Below are 20578 nucleotides of genomic sequence, written 5' to 3'. Positions count from 1 at the left end.
TTTTTTTAAATTGGGGTGAGCAGGGCCCATTCTGGGAATAGAAACATCACTAGCAATTTCATCCCCCTGAATAATTTTGCCTCTAACTTGCATGTGTTTTGACAGAGAAGCTGCTTCAAGGGCACCATAAATCTCTTCTCCCACCCCCTTTTCACCCTTGCAGCAAACCCCTCCTTGTGCTGCTGTTGTATTCAGCTCAGGAAGGACATCCTGGTGGCTTCAGATGTCCCCCTGGCAGAGCACCAACACCCACCCCAGATGGGCAAGTAAGCCCAGCTTTCTCCTCTCATTCACTGGCAAAGAAGGGTACAGGGTGTCCCCATTTAATTGGCATGGCATTTTATGGTCTTGCCCCAGTTCTCACCCTTTTAGTCAATGAAAACAAATAAAAAATAAAACCCCTGCACATTTATTTAATTTCTTGTATTTTTATTTAAAAAGAAGGTTTGCTAACAGCAATCAGTACCGTAGCCCAGGCCCTGCAATACAACAGTTGGCTTTAGCAGTCCCTGCGGCTTCATCCCTACTCTGTTGCTCCTCCGCACTGGGGACAAACCAGGGAATTATCTGGCTTTAACAACCACTCCTGAATCACGGGAAGCTCCTTGGGATTGCAGACTTCTTCCATCTTGCGTTACTTTTTGTCTCCTCTTATCTCAGGAAACCCCCAACAGCTTAAGCTGAGGTTCACAGACAGGTTTAACTTTATCATGCAACTAAACTCAAGTGAGACTTAAAAAAAAAAAAAGCCAGGTTTAAAAAAAAAACAGAAATAATTTTCTGGAGTTGGAAAGAAACATCCCCTCAGTGGCAGATTAGCCCACATTTATCCACTATAATGTTGCTTATACCTTAATCTTAGGCATCTTCATCTGACAGTAATCAGCAGGCTGGAGGCTCCTACGGGTACAGTAGCTTCTACATCCCAAAACATGAAAGCGAGTTTTTTCTTTTACCACTTGAAACACACAGTTTTTAAAGAGACAATATCAAGTATTTCAGCCCCAAACAGTACACTTTTTAACTTAAAAAACATAGCAGTAGGAGGAGGCACAAAGGTGATGAAACCCAGCCAGGAAAGTATTGCAGCATGTGCCCAAGGCTTGGCCGTACAGTGTTATTTGCTCTCCCACAAATTAAACCCAAGCTGCACTCACTGAACCCCCGACTCACCCGCGTTTTGGCACTGAGCACTAATTAGGAGACAAATAGAGTAGGCTACAGAAGCAGAAAATTAAACAGGCTAATCAGACCAATCTAGTTGCTTCCCTCAAAAACCCCAAAATTTAGAAGAAAAGCAGATGCGGTTATAAAAACTTCTTTATATTTTGGGTTTTCTGAAAAAAAAAGAGGCAAAGATCATTTCTTTCACATTCGTCACTAGGCAAGCTTCTCATCATGATCTATCTGACATCCTATTTAACTGTTCAGAGTAAGAGCTAATTGGAGCTTGAAAGAAAGGAGAGAGCAGGACTTCAGGAATACAGCGCGGTATGCTGGTTCTTTATGGAGAAAGTGAAAGTAAATTATTTAGACTTGACAAACTCCCTTGAAATCCTGTGGTCTTTCTGCTTGGCTGGGTCTCAGGCCTATCACCAATATTTCAGCAGTTATTTTTGGAGGGGGAGAGAAGGCAAGCTGCTTAGCAGGTAGTATGTGGGAATTAAGAGCTAGATGTACTTATGGTTTTCACGAGCCCTGACAGATGTTGAGTGTCTTCAACTGTGGCACAGTAAGACACTTAATACTAATGGTGCCGGTTTGCAACAGCAAACCTCCTTCCTGCCACGTTCCAGCATCTTTACTCCTTTCTGAACTGTGCCTTAGGAAAGGAAGAGGAAATACTTGCTCAGCATCTCCTCGCCATCTGCCCAGCTCAACGTCGATGCTCTCTGGAGGCCCTCACATCTCCTCTCCGAGCAAATGTCAGCGGATCAGCTCAGCACAGCTCCCCGCCACCTCCTGGAGATCAAGCTGCAGCCCAGGAGGTTTCTCCTTTGCCTCTCCGAAGGCTGCGCTTAGCCTGGTGGTTCATGTTTTAAAGGATGGATCTGTGCGCGGCCCTGCCGGGCACCAGTTCCTGCTGGGCAGGAGACGGGTCCTGCTCGGTGCCACAGGCAGTCCCTCGGCTGTGAGAGCCGCCAACAAACCTTCCCTGCCCACCCCGCTCCCTGCCCCTTCCCCTCCCCGCCACGAGCACGGGACCAAGAACGTGCCTTGCTGCAGAGCGCTGGCGTCCTTGGCCAAACAAACTAACTACCAACCTCGGACCAGTCACGACAAATGGCTTAACGTTTACCCATCACCTAACATACCCTCAAAAACCAAGGCCATCTTCACACCTTTTGGACATAGGTCGAACGTCCTTCCCAGCCTGGCAAGCCCATGGCAAGGGGTCTTGCCAAGGTCAGTCCCGCCAGATGCTTCTGCATCTCTCCTGCCCCTTCCTTGGTGAACACCAAACAGTTATAATACTCAGGTCAATATATATAGGTACCACGTATATATATTTGTGTCGCTGCTCTGCGCATTAAAAAGACAACCAACCCCACCAGGCACCACTTGTCCTTTCCGCCCCCTCCCCTTCCTCCTGTGGCTGTGCAGGAACGCAGCTGGGGACCACCCTACGTGGCCCCATCGCACTCCCCCACAGTCAGCTTCAAGGCTCCCTGCTGGTGCAGCGTCTTTAAGGCTTTGAACTCCAAGGGCATGGTGTGCGGGCTGGCCTGCGAGGTGTAGCCGTACTTCAGGGTGTCGTAGTAGTGGTACTTGACCGGGTTCTGGTTCTGGTCCAGGGGAAAGGGCCAGAAGCCGTAGAGATAGATCTGGTTGCAGAATCGAGTGGCTAAGGTGTACATGAGGAGGCCGGTGGTGGGTCGCTTGATGTGCACCTTGTTCGTTAGCCAGTACCTGCAAAGGGAGAGTAGAGGGAAGCGTGTTATTCCCCTCCCCGCCATGAAGCTCGTGTCTTGCACATTTTATCTCTCCAGCCTCTGACTGAGATATATTGGTAATTTAAAGTGAGAGGTTTCTGACTAGCAGAAGAGTTCTCCATGCCAAGAAAAAGCCTCTCTAGGGATTGCTTCATGAATAAGCATCCTCCTGCTCTCTGTCTGGCGGTTACATCACACTTGTTGCTATGGCATTGAAGCATCTCATGCCTCGGCAATCCTTTATGAAAAACAAATTGCTTGCAATGGTGGCCTTCAGTACTTCAGCCTACAATTATCTTCCAATCAACCTAGGAGATCAATACCACAGACCAAACCATCCACATGTCAAGTAGACTCCAGCAACCCCTCAAAGCAGACACACTCTCACACACACACGCGCTGATGACTTTCATTGATGAATGAAGGTTTTTACTCTGACAGTAAACACAACAGGGCTGTAAAAACGTTTGCCTTGGAATAAAGGGTCACCAGGCTGAAAGAGCGAAAACACACTGCTGTGTTCCTGTTACACCCAGCGATTGCTGCTGCGATCCTGGATCAAAATACATCACCATGCTCTGCAACTTCAAGTCCATGAGATGTGCAGTATGGCACATTGCCACATAAAATATGCAGTACAGAGGTCAGCTGTGCTCGCTGCTGAGAAGTGTGTTAGTTTTTATGAGGGATGGCAAAAAGAACAGGGAAAGAAGGCACCTTGTAGTGATGCACGAGCAAAACCGGTATATTGTGGGTTGTATTTTGGGCTGCTGGTAAAAGTTATTGCAGCATCAACATCCTGGAAGAAGATGTTTCTGGTATTTATTGCACAGGCAATCTTTCTGGCTTGCTCAGCAGAAAGACCCTGTCAGAGGACCAAAATCAGAAGGAAGAAGGTCTGGGGGAGGGAGAAGATGTCCCCCACTGGGTGCACTCCCTTCTCCCCCAGCATGTCAGATGCCAGCGCTGCCCCACAGCAGGCAGGGGTGGTGCAGGCAGTGCATCCTGCTGTTCAAGCCCTTGGATTATTTTTAATAGATATTTCAAAGGGCCTGAGTTCAGGTGAGTGACTGGCAGCGCTTCAGATAAAAAGCATGAGGAAGTGGAGCAAAGCATGTGGCATTTCTGTGCTCTCACCCAGGGGTTTGGGGTCCTGAGGTGGGTCCCACTGTTGCACACGGAGCCACAGGAATTGTCTTGCTCCTCATATGCACTTTCCACTGGGCTCCTGAGGGTCTGGCACTTAGACAGCGGGAACCCCTGGGAGAGCTGAGCCTTAATCCTGCAAATTAGCTTTTCACAAAAGCCATTAAAATTTAGCAACCAAGGCACAAAAAGTACTTGCTTGTTCTCAGCCAGATAAGAGAAAAATTGACTTTTCTGGTGAATCAAATTCTGGAAGCAGAGTGACTGCCTCGGTGCGTGCAGGAAGGGCATGGCAGGGTTTACTGGGGTCCCACAACCCAGGGGTGTCCAAGCACCTGTAGTTTTAGCAAAAGACAAGTATGATGTTTTGGGGAGGTCCTCCTTGCCTGACTCGTCTCCCTGGCATCCAGCACGAAAAAGGTGCAAGAAACTGGGGGAAACCTGGTGAGAACGAGTATCTCAGAGGCAAAGCATCAGCATTTTCTGGGCTTGCTCAGCCACATGGGCTGTGCTATGGTGACCCAGCAAAGTTCTCTGCAGTGCCAAGGCAATCTTCTCCCACAGGTAGCCATAAAACAGCCTCCTTGATGAGTTCACAGGTAAGCACATCAGACCCCTGCTGTGCAGAGAGAAATGGGACATCATCACAACCATTTAACACTGTGAATTAGGGTATCCTCATGCAGCAGGAAAACTACCTTGGAAGAACTGTCAAGCCACATTAACCAGCTGTCTTTGGGGGAAGACAACTGTCTGGGTTTGTCCTGCAGGTGCTTTACTCTTAAAATCCTCCTTTTATCAATTTACCAGCTGGAGCACAGAAAGATACTGGTGACCTTATGCCTGCCCAAAATATTAACTTTCAGGTTTCGTTGAGAGGCTGTAAAAACTCTATGAACGTACAAGCTTGACAGCACGATGAAGCGACTCTTGCACATGCCTAAAGGGCATTCATTTGACCACCAATGTTTCATGTGTATTAATGACAAAAATGACCTGGGTCAAACACAGAAGCGCCCTACGGAGGCACGTCATCCTCTGCAGCCCGGCGCGCACAAACAGCCTGACCAAGACCAACAAGCCAGCACAACCAGTACCCAAAAGCAGCCCTACCAAAACCAACCCGGCTTATCCACCTCACCACACGCAGCTAGCGAGCACTCTACTCAATAATATCGGCATAGGGAACAATGACAATTCAGTTTCTTAAAATAAAAATTAAAAGCCTGGCTCTTTTATCTGTATTTCCCTCTATCACAAGCGTGGCACTGTGAAAATGAGAAGGATGACAAACCTCGCTCCTACAGCATCATACCTTCTCGCCGCTGGCTGCATCTTTGGGAGGGGGTGATGTACTCCAGGCTGTCCCAGCCCACCCACACAGATGACATACAAATATATAATGCCAAAACCATAACACAGGCCACGTCACAGCACTTGCAATTTGTTTCCTGTACAGTGAAGATGGGAAATCCTCTGGTGAGGTCTGGGGAATACTTGTTGGGAATACAAATGACTGGTTTGTGATGGGAGTGTGGGAGCTATGCAGGAAGATCTCCCTCTTATCTCTCCCACCACTGGCCAACTGAGACAGTGGCCACATTCCTGGTGCAGGAGAGAACAGCCGGGGATGGAAATAAAACCTAATTAATTCTGCAAATCCAAATGAGGTTGTCTGGGTGCACAGGGGATGCTGTGTCAACAGCGCACCTTTAATATGTGAGGTCCGGGATTTTAATTAGGAGGAAAGATAATCTTGAAGCAGGCAGTAATTATTTTTCAAATTGGTTACACCAATCACCATAACTATTAGCTGCAACATTTCATGGAAAGAGACAGCAATTAAAAGAGAAGAGCAAAGAGCAGTCCTGAAACCCAATACCCACTTTCTCAGAGCCGTTCTCACAGCGTGGACCTCCTTCAAAAGCTGGTGCTGTGTCATTTCTGTAACTAAACCCTCAAGGGTGGAAGCAGCTACAGAGATAGGCTGGTGCCTGAGCGGGATGCAGCTATGAACAGGAACCATGATGCTGTCAGGCAAAAATTGTTCGAGACAGCTCTTGTTTCGGATCATGATAGTGACAAATGAAAAATGCCATCCGATCTTCAAGGCCGGCTCTTGTAAGGAGGCAGCCTAGACACAAGCCCTAGTGCCCATGTGAACTAATACTCAATGGTTGCCAAGGACAGAGACTTCAAGAAGAGCAGCTCAGATAGTCTTGTCATAGCTGGTAGGTGGTTCTGGTTGCTCCTCAGCAACATCAATTTTCCAAAAGGTTTCTAAGAAACTTAACACGTCTCCTAAGCAGAACTGCACAGCCCTGCTGCCCGCTGCCTGATCACCGGTGTATGCCTCCTGCAAGGGGGATGCACTACAGCCACAGGTGAAGCGACCGCTGTATTTGGACCTTAAAGCCCAGTGGGAATCCTTCAGGAGACAAAAGCTCTTAAACCGCCCCTGGGAAGCCACAGCTCCCACCCGAGCCAGGGAAGGTGGCACACATCTGGAGCACGTACCCCACTGTGCTGACAGTGATCGTTCTCCCCCAGCATCACCGAATTCCGGGAGCAGAGCCCGACCTGATTTGGGCTGAAATGCTTCGTGCAAAACTCCTCCCTGCAGGCGGTGTTTGAAGACCACTAGCAAAGGCAAGGTCCTGCTCTGTGCTTACCCATCACCTCCTGACGTGTCTGAGAAAACCCTAAAGTAACTTGTACCTTCCAGGTAAGGGTTAATCTGCAGAATAAAATGAACAGAAAATCCATCACCCTGATGAAATGAATAAAAAACTCAGGTCAATGAAGAAATCAACTTTCAGCAGTATCAGCTGCATTATTTAGTGATACAAATCAGAATAGCTGAAATAAGGCAATTTCAGACCCTTTTAAAAAAGCTTATTCATAAAAGTGTGATACAAACACAAGCCATCGTGGAGGTGCTAGTTCTTGACTGTCAGAAGCATATTATCAGCCTGCTACAAACATCCTGCTCCCATTAATACTCATGAAAAACCAGCTATAGATAATCAGAGCGAGCACCCCAACAGCGCTGTGCAGTCACGTTGGTGCAGGCGAGGACAGGACCTGCCGGTGCTGGCAGGGCACAGCCCTATCCCGGCTGCTGGGTGGATGGAAATCCACCTGCTGGAGCCTGGGGAGCAACTGCTGTCCCCCATTCAGCTTCTCCCAGCCCTTTTCTGTCCATGTATCCAGTCTCCTCTGTCACCTCCACCAAACTCTCTGAGCCATGCACAGTGACGAGGTCTGTGCTGGACGGGTGGGAATGGGCAGGTCCCTGTCCAGATTCGTGCTAATGCTGACTCCAAAAGCTGGATCTGGAGTCAGAGTTGGGCTTTATCCCCAGGCTGGGCAAAGCCCAAACACCACATCAAGCCTCTATACCCAGACTGGATGTGTACCATGTGGCTTGGGTCTGGTTTTGGTGGCTTGGCGCTGGTTTTGGTGACTTGGCGCAAGCAAATCAACACTGAGTCACAGAGAAATAACTTTTCTCCCCCAGGTCTTGAGCTCTGTGATGCCCTTTCAAACACACATGGTACTCAGCACCCACAAGTTAAAGCATTTCCAAACAGACAGAAGAGGAGGGAAGTAACCGGGAAGAGGATGCCTACCCCCTTTTTTTGACAAAGACAAGACTAAATCTTCTTCCTGATTAACTGGAACAAAAGAACTGTCTTGGGTTCCCAGTGCAAACACACCTCAGCTCGGGTGCAGTGTGCCTCAAGTGCACAAGGGGCGAGAATGATTGCTCACACAAGGATTTATTTATGGGATATCCACAGATCTAACCCACACGTAGCTTTATGGGGTGTTCATAGTCCTTCACATCCTACCCCAGTCACACACTTGTGAATGGTTGTTTCCACCCCCTACACTCTTTCATCATCTTCATCCTTCACCTGAGTGCAGGACCACTGTCCTCAAACCCTCTGTAGGACCAGAGAGGAAGGGCTTTAAGACACAAGTCTCATGGGAGCAGATATTTTGGAGGACCCCCTGTAAGTGTAAGGGACCACAAGGGAGGAAGCATGAAGTAGCTGGTTTAGAAACCCCACAACTGGGTGACACTGGCTAATTAACAGCAGTACTAATCTCAAGACAGAGAGTGAGTAAAGATGAGCTGGGAGAGATGTGAAATGGAAAAGCAGCAGCTTAGGCTTGATGTGTTAGGGAAACGAGGAGCCCATGAAGGGATGCAAAAGGGCAGGGTGATGCAATCAAAGCAACAGGTTAGGAGAATAACCTGCACATGTGTGTCCTGCATGGCTACAAGCAAGGCAAGGCTGTTGGAAAGGATGCGGCATAATCAGGACGCCAGGCGAGGAGGGACCAGGGGAGGGTTTCCACCATGGCTCACAGATGGGAAAGGCAGCATCTGAGCAGCACTGCCCTGAAAAAGCACCAAAGCCTTAGACGTTGCTTGGGTATGAGGACCTAGACAGAATTCTGAGGCAAAGATGAATCCACCTTATGCCCCACCAGGTTGCACTTCTGAGGAACTGTGGCAGAGCTGCACTATGCAAGCTACGGACCCTGAGCAAGGCAATCACTGTTGTGAAGAGCAGACGTGAACTGTCATGGCTATTTGGATGTTAAACCTAACAGGAGACCTAGCCAAGGAGCTGGAAGATTTATTGACTTTTTTTTTTTCCCCTTTCTAGAAGCTCTTAACAAAATCTTTATGGGATTAGAATTGCTTACTGCCAAGAGACCCTCGTGATGGACACAGTGAGAAATGCTAGACTAGATTATACAAGGCAAACCGAAACGCATCCATGAATTCTCCGCGAGGAGTGATAGTCAAACCTCCAGACACAATTATTTTCCCTTGCTTCCTGCATTTCATGTTATTTCTCTGACAAAAGCTGCTTGGCAATAGGGATTACAAGGCTTTTTGGAGACACTAACAGATGACTTATAAGGGGCTTGCTTACTTCGCAGCCAGGAGACGAGCACTGCACTTGCCAGACAAATAGCTCAGGAGACATTTTATAGAAGTTCCAGAGTGAGTCACGCACCCCCAAAATGCACGGCACTGTCCCCATCCCCGCAAGCTGGCTCCCTGCCATGGCACAGCTTTCCTTCCCAGCCTTAGGTAGTAACTTGGCTTCCTTCTGAGCTCCTCCATCGAAAGGCTGATGGCTCTGTCCCCTCCTAGCGTGAAGATGGTGAGTTTAACCGTGTAAGAAGAGCCTCCGTCCTATTGCAGAGATTATCCAGTATCATCAACACAAAAAGCTACCAGCCAACATTTAAGGCACCCTCACAGCTAAGCTACCAGCCAACATTTAAGGCACCCTCACAGCTAGGAAGGTGATGTCTCAAATGATGCTGTTAAGGACAACAAAACCAAATGCTTTTTACTTATCTCAGCAACGCACACTCTACCAATGCCCCAAATGCACTGAAAATTATAGGAAAAAATGCTCAGTTGCCACTGAAACGCATTGTGGTCTGGGGGAAAGCAGAGCAGGACAATAAATACTGCGGTTCAAGGAGGAGTCAAGAACTCACAAATGTATTTCGCTGGTGGTGAAGGAAGAAGAGAGAAGGCAAAGCTTTTGTAGCCGAATGGAAGCTGGCTGAGATGTTAGCCTTTGTAGAAAGTGCTATTCCTTGAAAAAACAAAATATATAAAAGAGTGTCTTGGCTGAAAGACTTCCCCCATTTTGCTGTGATTTCTAAATCAACTTAGGATAGATTATAAAGGGTAGCTTTATCTAGCAAAGCAGAAGATGGGACACCTCTGCAACTGCAGCCCACTGCAGCACAGAGGGATGTTCTGCGGGGCTTTGTGGATTACCAATTCCCTGTGGCATGCTACATGCCACAAAATATATTTGTTTCACAAATCTCAAATCCGTCAAAGAAAAGTGTAATGCTACAAACGGGCATGTTCCGCAGAGAGAGCTGAGAGACAGAGAAGTCGTTGGAGACCATATCCCTGTAACAGCATGGAGCTCATAAGCAAAAATATAGGATGATTGTAGGAATTAGTATCATAGAAGGTGAATAAGTAAATTCCTAGTGATTCTGGTCAGTGTGACCTCAGGAAAGACTCCTCCTTCACCTCAGACTACATCATATCAATTACCCTGAGCAGATGGTCAAGACAATCTGAGAGACTTCCTATATAGCACCAAGAGCATCAGCACAACCTCATTCCCTCAGGCACTCTCTGTGGCTGGTTCATTCAATACTGCCTGAATCACTCTTAAATCCATCCAAGTCCAAACCTGAGGAGGCTGCACCAAGGAAAGGGTTAAAATTGACTCTAGCCTTCCCCCAGAACAGCACAGCCCTTTGTGCCCCAGCCCTGGGTGGTTGACCTGCATGGCTCCTGGGCCAGGCCACAACACACTGGGTAGGAGCTGAAGCGCTCCCATCAGTTCTGGCTTTGTGAGGGGTCTGCAGTTTTAATTACATTAATCGTTAATTAGTAGGCACCCTTGTTTTCCTGCTGATAAGTGTGACAGCAAGAGGGCAGGTCAGGCAGCAGCTCCCTTGGCTTACAGGGCAACCCCTGACGAGGATTAGCACTGGCTTCTGTGATTATAATTTAATTAGTGCTGCCTCAGTGCAGCCATGACCCAACTTTCCCTATTGCCCCACAAGACGGTGACCAGCCCAAAGGACAGGGTCGAGGTAGCTCAGACCAGGTTCTTAGAGCCTGTCATCAGCATCAGTTAGTGTCTGACTGCGTGCTGGTACCATATCCATCCCAGTCACCCATCAACAGTGGCCACTTCACTCGCTTGCTGGTCTGACCAGTCACATTCCTCTGAGCCCCCGTGGGTTTTCAGAAGCCTGACCCCATGTTCCTTGCACAGGACCCCATTAAAACCCATGGGACAATAACACGTGCAAAAGGAAGACACTGCTCTGAGCCACAGGGGAGAGGGGTGCATCACTCCACATACCAAGAGACAGTGTTGAACCCTTGGGTTTGTCCCAAAATCCCTGCAGCCCCTCCAGGCACGCAGGACCTGCCAGTCACTGGTGGTGGTGGCTCCAACCCTGCTCCGTGGGAGATGCACAGGGACAACCAGAGTGCCATCCAGCCCAGCTAGACCTCAGGGCTGCAGCACAGGAAGGCAAGGAGGGTGCTGTGAGTTGCAAGATAAGCTCATCAGTGAAGCTTGTTGAGGCATCCTCCTCTTCTCCCGTGGGAAAGTGATGCCCAGCCCTTGCCAATCCCCCTGCAAAGCTTCCTATGGGAAGTTTCTGGCACCGGGAATGGTTGCCAACACAGGATTAGCAGCCTGTTGATTTAAAGGGCTTATTACAGGAGCTTAATTCTATTTTGACAGATGAAAGTAAGTCAATTACAGCTAGAAATAGCTCAGAATTTGGGTTGTGGTTTTTTTTTTTCTTCCCCCCACTCCCTTTCTGTGAGTTGTGGTATTATTTCCTTCCCTTTCTTTCTCTCAAAGCCAGATTTTTCTGTAAAATGCCTCTCCAGCCCAGGGAAACCTCAAACACAGGCACTTGGGGCAGACATGGTTCTTCTTGCCCATTACTGCTGCCTGCAAAGCACTGTGGCACCAGAGCCTCCACTCCTCCCAGCCCGCCTGCGGAGCTGCCCTTCACACCTCTTTCCCTGGAGGACCCCCTTAGGCTTTCTCCTGTGGAAATGACCCCCAAATCTGTCCTGTGCCCACACCCCGCACTGGCACACAACCTGAGCCGGGACAGAGCAACACCCAGCATGAACCAACTGACCAGAGTAGCTCGGGCTCAGAGGTGTGTCAGGGAAGAAGCACTCAAAGTGATCAAGAGACATTACTGCTGAGGGTGGGAGCACCAGCTACATGAGTGAATTCCCATCCCCAGAGATCAACAGAGTCTAGTCAGGATCGGAGAGGACAACTATTGCCACTAAGCCATCTCCAGCATAAGCCACCGCCTGCCTAGACTCCCTAAATGCCTAATGAATCATGACTCTCCCCAGAGAAATAAAGCAAGAAAGCAAGAGCCTACCCCATCCCCAACCTATTTACTTGGAAGTTTCACCCCTGGAACTTTCTTTCTTTTACATGCTCCCCATCCCTACCACACTTGTGCTTCCCACGTGCCTGAAGTTGCAATAAGGAAGCAAAAAGACCCCTTCCCAATAAATCCATTCACCACCACCCTACTACCAAACCCTATTTGATTTATTAACCAAACCATGTCAGTCCCTTCCCTGGGCTGGTTATTTAAGATGAGCAGTGCAATTAGTATCGTTACAGGAGCATCCAGGCTACTGATGAATAGCTTTGGTCCTCTGCCACCACCAAGCTCGTCCAGGCTGCCATGAGCTCCCCGACCTGAGGATCAGTGCAAGATTTGCATGTGTCACTCAAGCACAAGGTGAAAAACCTTGTCGCTAGCTCAGCAAACCACAACACACACACGTATTTCTCCAAGGAGAGCCCTAACTGTAGGTTGGGGAGTTATCATGGTGACACCCAGGTTTACAGCCAGCAAAGTGCTGGAAGACTTAGGCTCACTATATTGCATGGCTAAAGACCTCACACCCAAAGAGCAGAGCAAGGAGCCCCTGCTTGTGAGGTGGTCTCCAGTTCTTATCTAGGGACCACCCACAGAGTCCTCACAGTCTGCAGAAAGAAACAGCTCCCACCGTTTGCCTCCAGCGCAAACCTATCGATCGCTCTCCAGCTCAGGAAGCTCATGAAATCCCGGCTCCCAGCACACCAGAAATGCTCTCACCCTCGGACAGCGTGCAGCAGGCGCAGCGAGGGGTAGGCAGTCCTGACGTTGATGTGATGCTTCAGGATGAGCTCGTTCACCCACTCCACTCGCTCCTTGCCCCCCTTGGCCATGAATGCCGGGATCCAGAGGATGCTGCCATTGAGGCTGTGGAGGCGTTGCAGCAGCTTCTCTCTCCAAGTCTCATTCACCAGATCCTCGAAGGCCCGTTGGATGACCGAGGGGTTCATAGTCACCAGGTCTGTCTTCATGCCCACATCCTGCGAGTACTCTTGGACAGGGGCCAGATTGCACCTGCGAAGACAAAAACACTGAACAGCCCTTTACAATGGACGTGAAAGAGGGCAGTGACAAACATGAGGGGTGTTTGGTGCCAAAAACCAGGGCCAGTAACAGATGTGCCCATTTGCCCTTGCTTTTGGGAGGAAGAGGAGGGAGAATTAGTCTCTGCAATAAATTATAGAGGCTCTGACCTGGTAATGATGAGCCATCTTAATATCAGGTCATCATTCCTCAACATGCTGGCATATGTGCACGTACTCCTCCAGGGCAATGCTAATAACAGACATAACTTTGGTGTCTGGTGGGTGGGTTTGTATGGATCGGCATCTCTTCTGGTGCGGTTCAAAAATAACATACAGCAACAAACCTCCTGTCTTTGCTGCCATGGCAGATTTGAAATGAAACAGCCTTTCCCATGCAAGGAAAGTGATCGCCTCTTAATTCTAGTCCTGCTGGAGTAATATTATCCCAAGTCCCTTTTCTCCTCCTGGTGAGTCTCTGCTAACAGCAGACCCGGTGGCGCCGGCAGCGATAATGACACCAGCAGGAGGTGGATGCCAGGACATGGTCTCCACAGGGTTTGGCTGTCTGAAGCCTCTGACCTTCAAAAACCACCTCTTTCTGTAGGATTAATTGGTGCCTCCTCTCAGGCTGTGCACGCGGATATGGGCACACACGCTCCTCCAGGAGCTCCCGTGCCACGAGCTGCTGTGTCACGCTAGGGATGAGGGGCTACGGGATAAGATGCCAACAAATCACCCTCATTATACGGTGGTTTCCTACAGCTCCTTGAGGAGGGATCTGCTGCTGTTAAGCCGTGGCTGTGCCATGCACGTACTGCTGCATAAACGGCACCGGGGACCAGCCAGTGGGGAGACACAGAAAGATGCTCCCCCAGCGTGGTGAAAACCAGAAGGTACCCGTGTGTTCACACACCGCATGTCTCCCGCGGCGTTTTACAGTGAAGTCATGGTATTTAACGAGCAGGAATTGCATCCTAACCATCTGCCTCGATGATCAGCCACTTCCACTGTTTTCTCTACTTTACAGATGGGGAAACTAAGGGGATGGTGTAAAGAAAATCCAGCTACTGGCACGCAGGGCCCTTCTGATCCACTCATCGCAGGAATAAAATAGCTGAAAATAAACATTGGATCTGAAGAGCGAAGCTGTATCCTGGACACAGAGCCCATCACTGGCCACTGCCAACCCTGCTGAAAAGGCTGCCTGGATGGAGCAAACCTTCCTCAGGAAGATGCAGGTTCAAGTGGTGGCTCAGATAACCTATGGTGGGAAGAGCACGTCCATGCCAGACCTGCACTAGCACACACAGCTGGGGAGAAGTTCCTCAAAATCCCAATCCTGACACCCAGCAAAGCTTTTCTCCTGCAACTTTGCTGCCTGACATGAAAACCCCTCCCTAAACTTTGCCAGATCTGCAACAAGCAATTTTTGCTTTTGCTCGCTCTGGCTACGCTTACGGATGCAAACGGCAACGCCCTGTCCCCTGCGGACAGGACAGAGCTGCTAGCAGCCCAGCAGGCTGGAGCAGCCGGGCTTGAGCGGGGGCAGAGGTGACATTATTCTTGCTCTCACGTCACACCGGGGACCACCTCTGTGAGCAGCTGATGGATTGGTCTGTCTACATAATAGATTCTCCAGAAAGCAAATGTCTGCACATACATAAATCATCAGTGGACTCTTACAGCCCCTCAGCTAACAGATGTACACGGGTGTCGGGGGTAGGAGGGCAGGCGTGTGCTCCTCCTCTCCACTTCAAGCATCTTCTGTAGTGACTTCGGTGTGTGCCCCAGTGAGGGTCTGGATTTGCTGCTGCAGGTCCATGGGGCAGTGCATCTGCAGGGACGTCGGTGCTGGGGATGGAGCGGTCACAGGGGAGCGTCAGACCCGGGTGGGCACAAGTGTGGTGCCAGGGCACTGCGTGGCACACCCGCTGCTCACGGGCAGACGTGACTCGGGGAAGGATCGAGATTGCGTCCACGGGAGAGTCCAGCACAGGGTTTATTTGCAAGAGGATAAGTATGTGGGAAAAGAGGAGTGAGTACTTGGGTCTGGGGGTGCTGGGGGTTAATGGTGCCCTGGGGGTTAATGGCGCACCGTGAGAACACAAGGGGTACATTTGGAAGGACAGTGGGGCAGCACTTGGTGCTTGGTAGAAGAGATTGCGGCAGGATGTTCACGTCCGTGAACTCTGTGTGCACACGGAGATGCAAGGCTGCGCTGCACCACATGGATTGGGACTCCAGCCCCTTTCCACCTCTCCGAACCCTCCCCAAACTCCCCAGCCCCATTGTATGTCTGGGCGTGGGCCCCAACCTTATCACGAAGCTGTGTGCGTCGATCTCGGGGCCGCAGCCGCTGCTGAGCAGGACCCCTGAGTTGCCCACGATGGCGCAGGTGGGGAACTGCTTGCCCTTGAGGGGTGAGGTGCGGGGCAGCAGCTCGTACAGGTTCTGTGAGACGTTCATGGTGCTGTCCCTGTCAAAGACGTAGTGGATGATGTCCCCTGGCTTCAGCGTCCCCTTCAGCACTGAAATGTCCTTCTCTGCATCCAGGAACTTCAGGATCTGTTTCCTGAGGACAGGGAAGAAAACAGCCCCATCAGGTGAGGTACAGAGATAATTTGGGTCTTATGTAAGATGAACTCTTGCCTCCTGCTTGCCCTCGCTCTGTGGCTGGTCCCAGCCGACTGATGCTCCCCAGGAACAGCTTTCAAACAGATATCTCCATCTCAATGCCTGCTCCTTCTCCACCCATCCCTCCCTGGGGCAGGCTAGCACAGCCAGCCCCACCATTACTGGGGGGGGGTCCCTCTATTTACCCCGGGGAGAGGGTCTCATTCCCCCCGCCACAACCAGTGGCACCAGTGCACCCTAATTCCGCTTGGTCTGGAACACGGGGGCTCAAGTGCTCCTTGTTTCATTGTTGCAAGGCCAGCTGGTCCAGCCGGGAATTTCATTTCCAAGCGATCGTTTACAGATATGAAGCCTAGCTCAGCAGGAGATAAGCCTTTTATTTCCTCCTCGACTTCTTTAGATGATATACAGAGGCAATTTGCCAGCTTGCACTGGAGAGGACCAAATCTGTCTCCTGTCCTATAGGTAATTACCAGTACCTGATCTTCAAAGAGAGTGTCTGGTTGTGTCTCCATTTGGATGAGGCTGGTTTAATGTTGTGCTTAATGCTTTCATTACTTCTGTCAACAACAGCTGGAGATGAAGAATCATTTATTACTACTTCAGCTCTAGAGAAAAGAAAGACAGGGAGAGGGAGAGAGACAGGATCCGTTAGCATCCCAATGGCACTTCTAATCACTGTCTTCGGCTCTGGCTGCTGGAATTCAAACTTCATCAGAAAAGCAAAATTGTAGTTATTAGCTAAACAAGAACTGAAAGGCTGTTTGCATTCTGCTACACTCAAGTAGACAGACACAAATCCTTAAATACCTGCTCGCTTACACGAACACAGACTTACAGCTGGGCACAGCTCTACAGAAAACAGAGTCTTACACATCTACCTGTTGAAATGCATGCACACAAAAAAACCACAAGCAGGCTCTGCAAAGACAGGCTGGCAGATGCACACTCACAGACAAGACACCCCTGAGTCCCGGGGAGCCCCCAGAATCCACTGAGACATTTCCTACATGGGCAGCCAAGGTTGCCAACCTGCTGCCCCATGGTCACATGTGAGCACCCCTAAGTGGAGGCAGCTCAGCTCCTGGAGCGGGTTAAAATCCTCGTCAGAGAAGTGCAACCTTCACTTCACCCAAAGGAGAAATTAATTTAGCTGAGCTGCTGGGTGCTGCTCGTGCGATCGGCCTACGAGCATCCCGCACTGTACAGGGGGAGGCTGGCTCGCTGATAACTCTCCCCCGTTAGAAGAGAGCATGAGGATTTCAGTGTCCACAGCACCTGCTCCAGACCCCGATGCTGCGGTTTGGAGATCGTCACTGGGATTTTAATCCCTGCTCTAAGAAGCAAATCAGCCCCAGCACTCCAGTGCCATTTATATCGAATGGCATGAATTAAGAGAGCCTCTGAATATTTGATTCCAGCCAGCTGCCCTCCAAAGAGAATACCCAAACATCTCATCAAGAAGCTGTGCATGTGTCTGCAGCCCCGAAAAAACCTTCACACTTCAGAGCGCTCTGAAAAATACACAGCCAAAGCACTCGCTGTCAGCTAAAGGGAATCTCCCTCTCCAGTGCAAAGGGCTTTTTCCAGCTGGGAAATGGTTTGTAAATAAACACATTTATAAAAAGAGTGTAAACCCCAAGGAGGGAGAGGAATGAGAGATGGACAGAGCTGGCAGCCCAAGCTCATGGACAACATCCAGCTCCTGGGAGCACATCAGCCCAGCGAAGGAGCTCCGGAGGACGCACGGTGGCTCACACTATGTAATGCCTCAGAAAGGCAAGGAAATGCGCTTATAAATGCTGGCTGTCAGTGTCCTTTTGTGTGCACAGTACCTCTCCAGAGGCTGCCAGTTGAGGCTGTTGGATTTGTAAAAAATCATGAAGTGAATAGGGTAAAGAAATAACTGGAATAACTATGATTTGTCTTGGTTTTGTCCATTTTCTGTGTTTTGATAATTTTTGTTGACATCATCACAGAATGACACCACCCTTCCTTTCTCATGTAATGTCACCAGACTTTGCAACTGCGTCACTTGGTAGTGCTGGGCTGACATGAAATTATTGTAAAAGTAACACAGAGAGACACTGAATGAAGCTGCGATGCCACAAAATGACTCTGCAATGGAGCGACGTTGCTGAGGTGCATTACGATAAAACCGAATGAAGCTCTGATGTCAAAGACAGCGACTGCTCTTCTAATAGCACCTAGTAAAACTACAAAAATGGAAACTCTATCACTGACTTATTTTCACAATAAGTAACTATCTCTTTCTCATTCTCTCAATCACCGCAACTTGAATATCCTTGGTTATTTGCAAATGATTATTGCAGTGAGCCGGGGGAAGGAGGGGGAGAAACGATTAAGAAAATGCAAAGCAGAAGTGAAAAGAAACAGATACATTTGCTAAATAAGAACACCACTATCCAGCGAAGAGGAGAAGCAGATTAATAGCTGCCTTACAGCAAAAACAAATGAACACAAAATCTAATTTACAAACCTATTAGATTTGCTATGTAAGCTGTTCACAGCTGATCTGATTGTACCTCTGCCTCCAGAACTCCTGCAAGACAAAGGAAATGCATTATTTATAAACCCAGCTCCTCTTTGCCAAGCATTGTTCAACAGTCAAGAGATCCTGCTCTGAAGGGCTCCGAACGGAGACGCTGCTCTGCTGTTCACATCCCACCCCATTCACAAGGGAGATGTCCTCGTGCCTGTGAAAGGCTTTTCACATCCATCGTCATTGCTGCCCTACTGCAAAGGTAAAATCATTCCAGCAAAAAAGCTCCTAACCAGTCCAATTAATAATACCTACGCAACCTAACCAGCCATCAAAGACATCTGGTCTCCATCGTCAAAGCAACATGCAGCCTACAGGTTGCATTAAATACATCTCTACTTCTTTTTGCTTTAAGAGTCAGGTGTTAGCTGTGCATAGAGAAGGTCTCCTCCATCTCCAGGTTGCCAAGGGACTTCCCCTGTCCTCCGGTGGGGACTGAGCTGAATGACCTGGGCATGATTCCCCCCACTGTTTTCATCTTAGGCTTTCAGCTGAGACCACCCAACATCTCTAGTTTATCTCCTGGTGGAGACCTCAACCTCACAGTGCACCTTCTCCCGGCTCCCAGTGACCCAGGCCAGATCTGGGACCCTGTTGCAGCCCTCTCTGATCCCATGCGTGCCCTGAAGCCCCTTGTCCTCACCTTTGGTGTAACCTGGCTGAAGCTATGAGGCCAACTCAGCACAGTCACTTGCATGCTGGAGCTGAGACCTCAAGTGACAGCCCTGTCACTCCCACGGCCTGACACCACTGCACAAGGATGGGTGCCAGACCTGCCTGAGCAAGACCTGTGAGAGCCAAAGTTCCCAGCACCACACGCTAAACTGATGCTATAATGAAGAATAGGTAGGACCAAGCCCCTTCAGAAACCAGTGCCACTCATATGACCTGTCAACCCTCAGTTAAAAATAAATACATACAAGTACTTGTCTGCATCTAGTTGGCTGCAGAGCCCCTTCTTCCTTTAGCTTTATGTTTTCAAAGGGCTCCCAAAGAATCAGTCGCCCACTTTGTGATGCTCAGCGGGAGCTGGGCTCCTAGTCAGACATATATTAACTGCCACATGCTCATTGCTCCGTTTTATTGTTTCCATTGCACAGATATCCGAATGAACATGCTCACAAAGAGAACCAAATTCTCTTCCAGCAGAAATACTGTTACCTGGAAATATACACCTTAATGAAAATGTGTCTCAGGAGCATGTATTTCTACCAGTCCTGAAAAAATCCCAAATGCCTTAGACGTAAATGAAAAAGAAATAGAGTGCATGAACATTTGGTGCCATCAAAAAAGATTTTCAGACTTGCACAATGCGATGTAAATCCCTTCATTAGCCTGAGCACAGCTCAGCACCCCATAACATCAAACCCTTGGAAATACTGTGATGGTTGTCCCTTTCCTCCCTCCTGCTGGAGACCATCTTTGGCCAAGTCAGAGTGATCTTTGCTCCGACACTCTCCTCTTTCCTTTGACAAACCTGAGAGTCAGCTAGCTGTTTCATTTTTTGGTGCATCAAGGGAACAGCAGGTCTAGCTTATTCCTAGAGTTTACTGGCATTTAACAAGCCTTCACTTTAACGGGGTCCACTGCGGGGTGTGGGAGCAGACTGGATTAGTGTGTAAACCATGCATCCTTTCAGAGACTCCTCCTCTGAAGGAGCCTTCCAAATGGGATTCACACTCCTTCACACTTGCTGTGAGACAGATAGAGACTGGATTAAGGGCTTAGAAAAAGAAATGCTGCTCCCTGAATAAGTGATGATTCACAATCTCTGCAAAAGGAAAAAAAAAAATCCAAGAAATTAGGAAGTGGAGAAGACCTCTTAGCTCCCACCTCATCCTTGTTTTGCATCTACAGCAGGGCCGATGCAAAGCACCACAACATATTATTCAAATGCATTTATCCAATCTAGCTTTACGTGCCCCCAGCAACAGTCTGTGCATGTCTCCTCCTGAAATTAAGGCAGGCATCTGGGCGAGCATATCTCCCAGCTTGCTGGGTGCAGAGATGGTGGAGGAGATTGGCTTTCTGGATCCTCTGCTGAGCAGCCCCTCAAGGATGTTTCAGGGGGTTACTCTTTCCCCTGCACACACTGTGAAAAGCAAAACTTTTCAAAATATTGTAATGCAGAGAACAAAGTGTTCTGCTGCCATATGTGAGCATGGAGAGGGTGGCTCACCAGCAGAGGAGAGAGCAGGTATCTGCTGGCCATCTTCCTGTGACTTGCTCCACAGCACTGGGCTTTGCTGGCCACAGCCAATGCT

General features: G+C 49.1%; 1 protein-coding gene across 3 annotated transcripts in view; it reads right to left on the bottom strand.

Annotated features, from left to right (window-relative positions):
- Positions 1–2043: 2043 nt before the first annotated feature.
- Positions 2044–20578, bottom strand: part of ST8SIA2 (ST8 alpha-N-acetyl-neuraminide alpha-2,8-sialyltransferase 2) — a 31803-nt gene continuing 13268 nt past the window's right edge. The window contains exons 2-6 of one of the 3 annotated variants that reach the window (XM_075100618.1): positions 18252–18314; positions 16231–16359; positions 15432–15689; positions 12813–13106; positions 2044–2910 (exon numbers count right to left, since the gene is read on the bottom strand). In XM_075100618.1, the coding sequence (XP_074956719.1) occupies positions 2625–2910; positions 12813–13106; positions 15432–15689; positions 16231–16359; positions 18252–18314 (1030 nt within the window). In that variant the 3' untranslated portion in view covers positions 2044–2624. Of the gene's footprint in view, positions 2911–12305; positions 12410–12812; positions 13107–15431; positions 15690–16230; positions 16360–18251; positions 18315–20578 lie in introns of those variants that run through there. The other 2 variants (XM_075100621.1, XM_075100620.1) reach the window with 2 other exon arrangements.

This window comes from Phalacrocorax aristotelis, chromosome 7 (assembly GCF_949628215.1).
Source record: "Phalacrocorax aristotelis chromosome 7, bGulAri2.1, whole genome shotgun sequence".
NCBI classification, from domain to species: Eukaryota; Metazoa; Chordata; class Aves; order Suliformes; family Phalacrocoracidae; genus Phalacrocorax; species Phalacrocorax aristotelis.
The sequence above is the reverse complement of the archived record's forward strand: the minus strand, read 5'-3'. Positions and strand labels throughout refer to the sequence as shown.